This window comes from Gavialis gangeticus, unplaced genomic scaffold (genome assembly GCF_001723915.1).
Source record: "Gavialis gangeticus isolate Ggan-Ray unplaced genomic scaffold, GavGan_comp1, whole genome shotgun sequence".
NCBI classification, from domain to species: domain Eukaryota; kingdom Metazoa; phylum Chordata; order Crocodylia; family Gavialidae; genus Gavialis; species Gavialis gangeticus.
In genome coordinates this window covers 53,726,645-53,737,068 of record NW_017729030.1, presented here as the reverse complement: position 1 = coordinate 53,737,068, position 10,424 = coordinate 53,726,645, and the positions used below count along the sequence as shown (strand labels likewise).

The 10,424-nt window shown below is 42.1% G+C and overlaps 1 protein-coding gene across 4 annotated transcripts in view; it reads left to right on the top strand.

The window, feature by feature from the left end:
• CSGALNACT1 (chondroitin sulfate N-acetylgalactosaminyltransferase 1) overlaps positions 1 to 10,123 on the top strand; it is a 140,439-nt gene extending 130,316 nt beyond the window's left edge. For all 4 annotated transcript variants that reach the window (XM_019522225.1, XM_019522227.1, XM_019522226.1 and 1 more), the window contains 4 exons: positions 590 to 768; positions 1,259 to 1,353; positions 5,721 to 5,802; positions 8,214 to 10,123. In XM_019522225.1, coding sequence (XP_019377770.1) covers positions 590 to 768; positions 1,259 to 1,353; positions 5,721 to 5,802; positions 8,214 to 8,503 — 646 coding nt within the window. In that variant the 3' untranslated portion in view covers positions 8,504 to 10,123. The remainder of the gene's footprint in view (positions 1 to 589; positions 769 to 1,258; positions 1,354 to 5,720; positions 5,803 to 8,213) is intronic.
• The last annotated feature ends 301 nt before the right edge of the window (positions 10,124 to 10,424 follow it).

Below are 10,424 nucleotides of genomic sequence, written 5' to 3'. Positions count from 1 at the left end.
TGGTTGGATTTAAGCAGAAGTGATATCATAGAACACAGAGTATGCAAAATTGACAGGTTTATCTTGTGGTTTGGGACTGACCTCAAGTCTCCCATTGACTTCCATGAGTTTTGGATTGTGTTCCTTTTGATAATTTTTAAATAGTTTTGACTTTAGGTATCAAAAAGAACATTGATGCAAACACAATAATATACACAACAACTTATGTCAATAGCTATTAAAAAATATTGTTAAAATTTACAGATTAGATTTAAAGCAGATAGTTTATCATTGTATTAAAAGAGGGTAGAGCTATTTTCTCCTCCCTATGTTTGTTTGTTCTCTTTTTTTCATGGTCCATCAGTATCATCTCAGAAACATTCTGAATGTTACAGTGACAGGTTTCTCTTCCCATATTTCCTGGTGTTTGGTATAGCACAGAAAAACATCATCAAGTTGTGACATTTTTAAAGAATGTATAAAACCATAACATTTGAATATGTACATTTGAAATATTTTAATTTTGCTTATATATGTGGTAAAAGAAACCCAAAGGTTTGGCTATGCCTTTGAATCCCTTAAGCCTCTTCTCCCGGGCTGTTCCTCCTAGATCAGCTAACTTCAAGAATTTCACCTTCATCCAACTGAACGAAGAATTCTCAAGAGGCAAAGGATTAGACATAGGGGCTCGAGTTTGGAAAGGAAACAATGTTGTTCTCTTTTTTTGTGATGTGGATATATATTTCACAGCTGAATTTCTCAACACCTGTAGACTGAACACACAGCCAGGTACGACTGCTCGGGATTTACTGATTTGGGCAGATTTGTATTTAATTTTGTAATAACTATATGTTGGCAGAAGGAGACGGGAAGTTCAGCTATTGCAAGGTTTTCAGCTATTCCAGGGTTTTCCCTAAGGTACGTGTAACAGTATAGAACCTATACGGCTGATTGTCACACTTCAGTCAAGGAGAAGGCAAAAAGTTCTCAGCTCCCTCTACAAGCAACACCTTGCTTTTGTTGCTTGGTTTTCTATGGTCTGTGCAGGCCATGTTGGACAACTATATCCCCAGTTTCACATTCTGCACCCAGACCACAGGACTGTGGGTCTAACACCTCACCCCCAATGCAAGGCAACAGAAGTCTTTGTGTTGAATTCAGTGGAGCTTGGCCCAAGGCCAGAGTCTGTAGAGCAGAGGGGAGTACATTTCAGATGCAGTTTGAGAGCATAAAACAACGTACCAAATAACTTTCTTTTTAAAACTATTGTGATTTCTAGGGAAGAAAGTGTTTTATCCAGTTCTTTTCAGCCAATATAACCCAGGTATAATTTATGGGCACCACGATTCTATTCCACCCTTAGAACAGCAGCTGGTAAGTAACTAGCTCTCAAAATGCATGCTCTCAACTGTACATAACATTTCCCCTTCAGAAAGATGGATGTGCTCTTGAATGAAATTTCACTGATCTGTGTACACAGAGATGTGACACATTGAAAATGGAGCTTATTTATTCCCCTCATGACTGTGGTGTTCAGTGAGCTCTCTGGCAATGCTTTCCAGTCAAATAGTTTAAAGTGCTGCTTTATTTTAAAGCTTGTTTGATATTTACGTGTGGAAGCTAAAAATTTCAGCTTAGCTTGTGTGTCTGCCAGAAGCTACATTATGATCAACTCGCAGCAAATCCACCTTGGGGCAGCTTGGGATGATGGAACCTGTTGATGCTAACTTCTTTGGGAAATGGGGAACTGAATATTTCTCAGCCTCTTGTTTTATGAAGCTAAGCTGGATGAGTTTTGGAAAGACCATAGCAATTCATGGATAGATGATGAAACAGGTAATTGGTCAACAGTTTCCTTAGGAATCCAGTGGCTTGTCCGTTACCTGAGGGTCTTTAAACTGAGATAAGACACCTTTCTAAAAGTGAGGCTCTAGTTCTGTGGTTCTCAATATTTTTAGACTTAAGACACTTCTTGTTAGACTGAAGGCACCTTTCAGAAAACGTCAGCTCTTAGGTTTCATTTGTTTTTTACTACAGAAAAAAAAATTCAGCACTTCTCTTGCAAAGAACTCAGAAAAATCATACGGGTCAGAATGGTTTTGACACTATAGCTTCCCACTTGAAATCTCTGGTTTCATCTTGTGAATCATGTGTAGATATTTGCAGACACAACAGCACCCCATGGCAGCCTTACAAATATCTGATGGCACCCTGGCTGAGAATCACTGCTTTAGCTCAGGCACAAGTTGTTGGGATCCCTGCAGAAATCACCAAGCGAGGTGCTACGCATTATGTTGTGCAACAGGAGTCAGACTACAAGCTTATAACAGTCCCTTCTGGCCTTAAAATTGATGGACCAGAACCTCTGCTAGTGTCAATCATCCGTTGCTTTCCACTTCGCTCTAAGCATCTATGAATTCTAAAACACTATCCCTGGGTGTGCCATCTTAGTTCTGGCAAGATGTCTCCAGCTGAGGAGAGGGGGAAGTAGAGCACAGAGGGTCTGGAAGAGTCTGGGTGACAGAGTCAAGCAGCAGTGTTCTTTCTTTGGCACTCTGGCTGCACTTTTTGGTGGGGTTAAAGAAAGTAATTGCCCATTTCTCCAAAAACACACAGAAAATCAGTGCGTTCCTACTTCTCCGTCTACAAACACTGCTCACCCAAACAGGTCTCCATCCGTGGCTCCCTTGGCACCCCTCAGAATCTGAGCGGCGTCCCTTCCAGCTGAGAGATAACGCAGAGCTGCTGAATCAAAGCATTTACTTGCTTTGTAGCACATTTAGCTAGCTAGCTTTCTGACCCCAGCCAGCAAAAAGGCCTTAATGTCACTGCCACTGATGGATTGTCAAGGAACCTCCCAGCTCCATTGAGGCTTGTGGTAACCACTGGCTTCAGCAGCTGCTCTCAAACAGTAACTGTTCAGGGGGTCATCTTCATAAAGAGTTACTTCATACCCAAGAGTTAGGAAGGTAGGACTGCAAGATTTGTCTTGGGTTACTGAGTGCAATTGTCTGCTGCAGCAGGCAGCCATTCTAGCTAAGCCATGATAAAAGTTTAAAAGGAGAGATTTTCAGAAAGGCCAAAGGGTAAGAACAGAAGGGCACTGGACCAAGCTGCCCAGGGAGGCTCTGAAATCTCCTTTTCCTGGAGGCTTATAAGCAAAGGCTGGTGGGTTAGTAATAGCACATCCTGCATCTGTGAAAGACACTGCACTAGAGACCCTTGAAGTCCTTTCCTGCCCTGTGACTCTCTGAACACTGTGCTGGTTGTTGATTCACTAGAGGAGCCATAGCTAGATTTTCAGCAGCAAGTTAACTTTAGTTGTAAATAAACCAAAGGGCTGGGGGCAGGGATACCTGTGAGGCCACTCAGACATGCAACTGCATAAAGCCCCTGCTCCTAAGCAACCACCCACATCCAGTTTTGTACTATAAACATGCTAACATTAGTACAAGCCTCTCAAAAGGGTCAGTATTCTTATAACTACTTTTTGAAAGGTATTTTATAGCATTTGTCCACTGTCACTGCCCTTAACATGTCCAATACATTCCAAACTGGCTGACAGTCTCTACCTCAAATAGGTTCAGGATACTCTCCTGTCTATTGTAAAAATATAACTGGAGCTTAATTTAGAACCATACTCCTTGAAGGATGTCCAAGATAAAAAGCTTTTTCCTCTTTTTATTTATTGATTTTTTTTTTTAAACAGTAGTAAAACACTTATGATGTTGTTACATGTGAATTTATCCTCCCTATTGGAGGGGTTTATTACAAACAAAACCTCTCCTGTTGCCACCAGGGGATTCACTCGAGCTCTTATCTTTCTAGTGCACACTTAACCAGAGAATTTCAAGCTGGTAAACACTGAAGGCAGGAAAGGAAATAAAGAGTTTAGTTTGAAAGTTAAAGTGAATCCCACTGATCACTCTGTGGGGCCTGCACAAATATTTATAGGTAGCATCAGAGTTGTCAAACATGATACCTAGACTGGAAAAGCTTCTTAATTTAAAGAAGGGACATCACCAACCTAATTTTTCTTTAGTTAATCATATTTTCAGGCCAGATTGCTTTCTGGGCAAACAGCCAGAAAAGTGCCATTTAAACAAGCAGAGTTGGCTGCCTACCCCTGCTGCTTGTGCAGCTGAGAAAGTAGCCTGCATCAAGCCTTGAAATAAATTGATTTGTGCTGTAGCCATTAGTTCTAATGGGAAGTATTAATGCTAATGCATACAAATAGCTTGCTGTAAAGCCACTGAGATGGAGTTTTCCTGTTACAATGTAGGCTTGACAGACATCATCTTCTTGCTCACTAATGGGCTTGCAGTGTTTTTTTTCTCATTCCTTTTTTTTTCTTTTAAAAGCCATACATGCAGAAAAGGAAAAAAGAATGGAAAAAACAGGTGAAGGGTAGCCATGAATGGATATGTGAAAAGGAGTGCTAGAAGGGAAGGAAGAATGGCCTGAGGGTTAAGGAGCTACTGGGATATGGAATGCAGGTTTCAAATCCCACCTTGGTCATAGATAACCTCTGGATAAGGCATTTAGGCCAAGATTTTCAAAAGTAGCTGCCAAGGCTCCTAACAGCAGCATACCTAAGGGTAGGTAAGTGAGGCACCAGCTTCAGGCACTTCCTTAGAGGGGACACAAGAATGACAGCTGTTACTGGTCCAGCTGCTGCCTCTGCCTCAATCACCCTTGGTGTGCAAGCCACAAAACATCCTATATGCCTCTGGCTCCTAATCCAGATTTAGATGTTTAAATAAGCAGCCAGAATCTCCACAGTGCTGAGCATCCCACAGCTCCTTCACATGAAGCTGCTGAGTGACTCTGTACATTTGAAAATTAGGCTACTTGTGAGATTCCTAATTTAAAGGAACTAGTTTTGAAAATGTTGGGCTGTCTGTCTGCGCCTCAGTTTTCCATCTGTGAAATGGGGACAATACCACTTTCTTTGCTATTTTGTCAAAACTGCAAGCTCTTTCAAGGTTTAGATTCAGACCTTAGAAACATAGTTGGATCCACACTTTAGAGTAGTCCCAAGGCTATTTTAAACTACTTCTGGGCTCTCTGAATACAAATAATTGTCACAGGCTTTTCTGCTATTTGGCAATTTGTGAAAGATTTTAAGCCATTATTCTGCCAGTCAGACTAGCTCTATCGTTGGTCACATTAGTACAGTACATTCAGTAGGTACAGTACATAATAGTCACACTAGCACTTCTACAGTGACTCTGTTGTTAGAAAGAACTCAATATCACTCTACTTGGGCACTGCTCTTGGAACCTACGGTCAAAGATATCACCCCATCCCCATCTGTCTGTGGAGTAAGTTTGGTTCACTGATTTTGTTAAAATACTACCCAAGACTGATTCAGCTCCCATGAAAAGTAAGCTACGCTGTAAAATAACAGGAGGTATGTGTCACCTACAAAAAGGTCTCTGGAAGGTGCCTCCCATGATATTTTTGTGAGTCTGAAGACAGACTGAAGCAATAGCTCTGAAAATGCTGGACTGTCCCACATTTATCTTACTGGGGTGTCAACTCCCATAACTAATGGTAATTTGGCAAAAGCATCCAGCAGAAATCTGCTGGAGCAAAGTTGGGTGTAGTGGGGGGAATGTAGCTAAAAAGTGGGGTAGCAGTCCCCATTCTGGCCTCATCCAAATGGGGGGTGGGGTGTGTTTTTCTTTCATTCAAATTGTTAATATAATTGCTCACATATAAATGGCCTTTCCCCCCAGGTTATAAAAAAGGAAACTGGATTTTGGAGAGACTTTGGGTTTGGAATGACTTGCCAGTACAGGTCTGATTTTATCAACATAGGTAAGAACATTTGCTTAAGAGATCCTGCTTTAGCACTGCCACATAGGAACTTTGGGTCAGCTTCTCTTTGCTGCTCAGTCACTGTATGCCCCTCTGCTAATCTCAGCTGGCATATCAACTAATGGTGGGAGGTGTCACAGCCAGTTGTTGGCATACCTTAGAGCAGCTCTAAAACTATTCTAAACTGCTTCAGGGTGCTCTGGGTTCCCCAACCCACTCTGTTACATCCAAGGGTTATTAGACACAGGTAAGAACTTGAACCATTGGGTTGTATATCTGTGCATGTTCCTCTGAGCTAATGGAGATCAAGAGTCAGAACTGTGTTCTGAGGAGATAGCAGTTTCCAAGTTCTGTGTTTAAAGTCTCCATGAAGCTTCTGTCTTTGGAAGGGCTAAGAGAAGATTTGCTGGATAAATCCTGCGTTGACTAATCCAGAGCTTTCCTCTGATATTTTCAAAGCAAGTTCACTTCTTGTGGAAGATAGGTGGCCCTGATTGCCATCAGACTGAGCTCCAGGCACCCATTTAATTCTGGGCATGTGCTCCATAGCTAACCTTACCCACTGGTTAGCTTTTGTCAGGTGGGATCTCTGAACATGGGCAGGGTCATGGACGTTTATAACTGCCAATCAACCCCATGCCCGTTGCTTGTGTCCCTGGAGCATTTCTGCTGGCTAGAACATGGCCTATCAAACCTCACCTAACATTATCTTGTCAACAACTAGTTGTACCTAAAGAGACATCTATTGCCACAATGGACTCCAAAGCAAAGCTTCTCTTGGTGGTAGTGATGCTGGATTGGGCCTTGAGAGTACAGGCTCAGCAGTAACACCTCTGGCCAGTGACCCAAAGTTTTCCCAACTCTCTGCCCTTAAAGCCAAGGCCTGGGAAAGCAGAAGAGCTGTGCATTTTGTCCTGATGGGGATCCAGCTAAGAATGTGGTAGCCTAGTCCCAAGTAAAAGTCTCTCTACAGCAAACACCAGTTCTACCCTGGAGGAGGGCTTGGTTAGACTATGACTCCACCCCTCCACATCTCAGCCCCAACTCATGAGCCAAGGTTGGAGTTGATCCATTAACAATTAGCATTGGGTTTAGAAACCTTATGGTAACCAGTCACCTATGGCAAAGTTTAAATGTCTCAGGGCAGTAAATTGGGTGCCCCAAGTAACAGAGATGCAGTCAACACAATCCAGTGATGCTTGGAGGAGCAGGGAGGTGCCTACTTCCTGTTTCCCCCTGTCTCTCCAGACAGCCCTCTAGTTTTTTCCCCTAGTACTTTTCCCCCCACCTCCAAGAACTGGCAAGGGGTAGGTGACCTAGAGCCAGCAGGCTGTCAACTCCTTGGCTAGAGCCCCACCAGTTACTTGAGTCTCTGCAAGTTTAAAGGCCCTTAGAAAATCAGAAGCCCCAAATAGCTGGAAGTCCCTAACTCCCCTGAAGCTGCTTATGCGGGCACTGTTTTCTGGCACAAAAAGCTCCACTGAAAGCTGCTGTCAGCAAGCAGAGGAATCCCTTGCAGGTGCATCCCATGAATCAGCATTGCACTAGATGGCGGAGTGCAGCCAGGAAAGCCAGCACTGAGCGTATCACAAAGGCAGACCTCACAAGTCTGTCTTCTACATCCCCATCATCAAGCAGGACTCCATTGAGCAATGATAACGGTGACTGGGGAGGGTCTGTGGCTGTGGCAGGCTGAGCCAGGCATTCCCATCTGCTCATTCCTATAGACTATCATGAGACTGAAATGGCTCCCTCTGGTCTCAGCTTGTTTGTTATAAATGCAAAGTTGCTCAGTAGCTTGCCCAGTGAACCCAGCCCTCTGTAAATCACTCCCTTCTCTGCAAGGACCCAGCTGCCCCTCATTCAGAGCAGCCCACACAAATGGATGTGCTTTGCTTAGTACTTGGGACTAGTTCAGACCCAGAAGGGAAGGTTGTTCCAGAATACAGAGAATGCCCTCTCTCTGCCTCCCACAGAAGCCACTGGGCTTGTTTGAAAATCGTAAGTGCAGATCACAGACAACAGTTTCTCTCTTGAGTCCATGTGTGACTTTCTCTCAATACCCTACTTTGTGCCTGGTTACAAAGGTCAAGAATAAAGAAAATTCAGCTGCAAGCTTAAGCTGATCTGTCACTTAGGAAACATGACATGAACTTTAAGAGCTGCTTAGTGAAAACAAAGCAAATTTGTTTGTCACAGGGCAGTGAAAATGGACTTTTATAAAGCAAGGAAATTGGGCATTTCCTACTGTTGGCAGAAAGTAATCCAACTTTAAAGACAGGCATGAAAGTTACAGACTATAGGGAAGAGCTGAGAGACAATGTCAGTATTAAGTTCACCAGGAGATGCGTCTGTCCCTGTCGGGTTTTTCCATTCAGAGAGTACAACTTTCTACATCTTCTTTGTGCCAGGTGGTTTTGATCTGGATATCAAAGGCTGGGGAGGAGAAGATGTGCATCTGTACCGCAAATACCTCCACAGCAACCTCATTGTGGTCAGAACGCCTGTGCGGGGCCTCTTCCATCTCTGGCATGAAAAGCGGTGCTTGGATGAACTGACCCCAGAACAGTACAAGATGTGTATGCAATCCAAGGCCATGAATGAGGCCTCCCATGGCCAGCTGGGGATGCTTGTCTTTAGACATGAGATAGAGGCTCACCTACGCAAACAGAAACAAAAAGTGATCAGTAAAAAGACATGAGCCCAGAAAGGTGGGGTTTTTTTGAAGTTTCAAAGCAGCTGCTTCAATAGAAAAGGTGACAGAGTTAAAAAGTTGGTGCTGGCAGCAGGAAGAGGTGAGGAAATGCGTATACTTCCTTTCCTGTCTTATGACAGCTTGCCAGTTTTCCATTTATCCTGCTTTCCTGCACTGGCTCCTGCTATGGAGTTGACAACAAAGGCAAGAGATGATCTTGAGAATCAAGGTTGCAGAGATCAGTAGCTTGCATCTGATACTTGCATGACATGTGCAGCAACAAAAGAATTTGCATTTCATTGAAATATTCTTGCTTGACGACAGCAGCCCTGATTCTATGAAGACATGGGTCCACCTCTAACATACCTTGGGTGTAAATGTCTGTAAACACTAAAAGGGGCTTGAGTTTTAGAAAATGTGCAGAGCACCTGCCCTTGGGGGTTGGGCAGGGGAGGGGGAAGAATCACTCTAAAGTCACAAAAGTGAAGATAGCCCCAAACCATAGTCACTTTTGAGAATTTGAGACTGGTGCTCTTAATGTTGGATAGTAGAGGCATTCACATTTAGTTTCATAGAGATAAGTTTCTCAGACAACGCTTTCTAGAACCCAGGAAGATTTCACAATAAAATGTGAAATTCCAAATACTGGAGCATACTGTTATACTCCACTATCGTATTAAACCAAAAAATGTCAAGCCATATCTTGGAACTTTTATCCAGACTAAACTGGTACTATGTGTTCTGTTCTACATGCTCATTTTTTTGTCTTTTTTTTGTGAGCTTTTTTGCTTGTGAATTCTTTTGTGCGTATTTAAGTTTTCTACTTCAGGCCTTATTAAGAAATAGCACAACTTCAAGGATATTTTGAAAGTAGTTTGTATCCAAATGTGTCTCTTGCTAGGCATCTGTCCTGCAGCTGAAATGCGCACTTTGCTTCTGATATATTGATAGAGATTCACTGATTGGAAGCAGAGTGCTCTTAATACAGCACCTGGGCACTGGAAAAGAAGGAGAAAACTTTCCATTCTCAGAAAAGGAAATGAATACCATTTTGTGATCTTGATTTAGCAAGAGATTTTAAATTAGGAATGTTATAGATGGCAAAATGAATGAGGGATCACATTGTGACTTGTTTATACCAAAGTATTCAGTATAAACCAAATGTAATGTCTTTCTCAAGTCATAGTAGGCTTAATTTCTTTTTTTTAAATTAATATGAAAAATGTTTTTGTGAAAGAATTTAGAGCCTGTTATCTTAGATCCTCTGACAGTGTTCCTAAGTACTTCCAAGAAACTGGTATACTTTTTAATATTTTTTGATTGACAATTTCCTACTGCATTGTTAAAATGTCCTATTACTATTATAAATATTGTTTGAACGCTGTCTGCTGTGTCTTTCTGGTTCTAATATTTATTAGTCAAAAACCGGGTGCTTCGGGTAGCTATCTGCTTGCTTATTTATCTTCTGTTTGACTCTGATCTCATTGTTTGTTAGCTTCTGATTCATTCAGGACATTGGGAAACACACCTGCATTGTAACGATGTGATATTGTTATCCTGTAGAAAGTCAGGTGAAGGAAAATGCAAGATAGCACTGAACAATGAATAAAATATGATTTATACTGATATTGTGCAACAGGAAATACCACCCAGATAATTAACTCTTTGGAAGCATCCTTTTGCAGAAGGTGCAAGCTAAGAACAGATCATTCCACATACTCCTTTGGTATACTGTGTGCTAGTAAAAGTGTCTGTCTCTTTTTAACTTGTTAGAGATGAACAGTATGTTTTTTTCATAAAATCTAAGACCAGATAGTCAAAGAGCCTCAGGCTGAATTTATTCAGTCTTTTCAGGTTAGTTTAAGCTGAACATGTTGAGTTGAAACAGAAGTGAACAAACATTTACCTTTAACTCAGGAAATGCAGC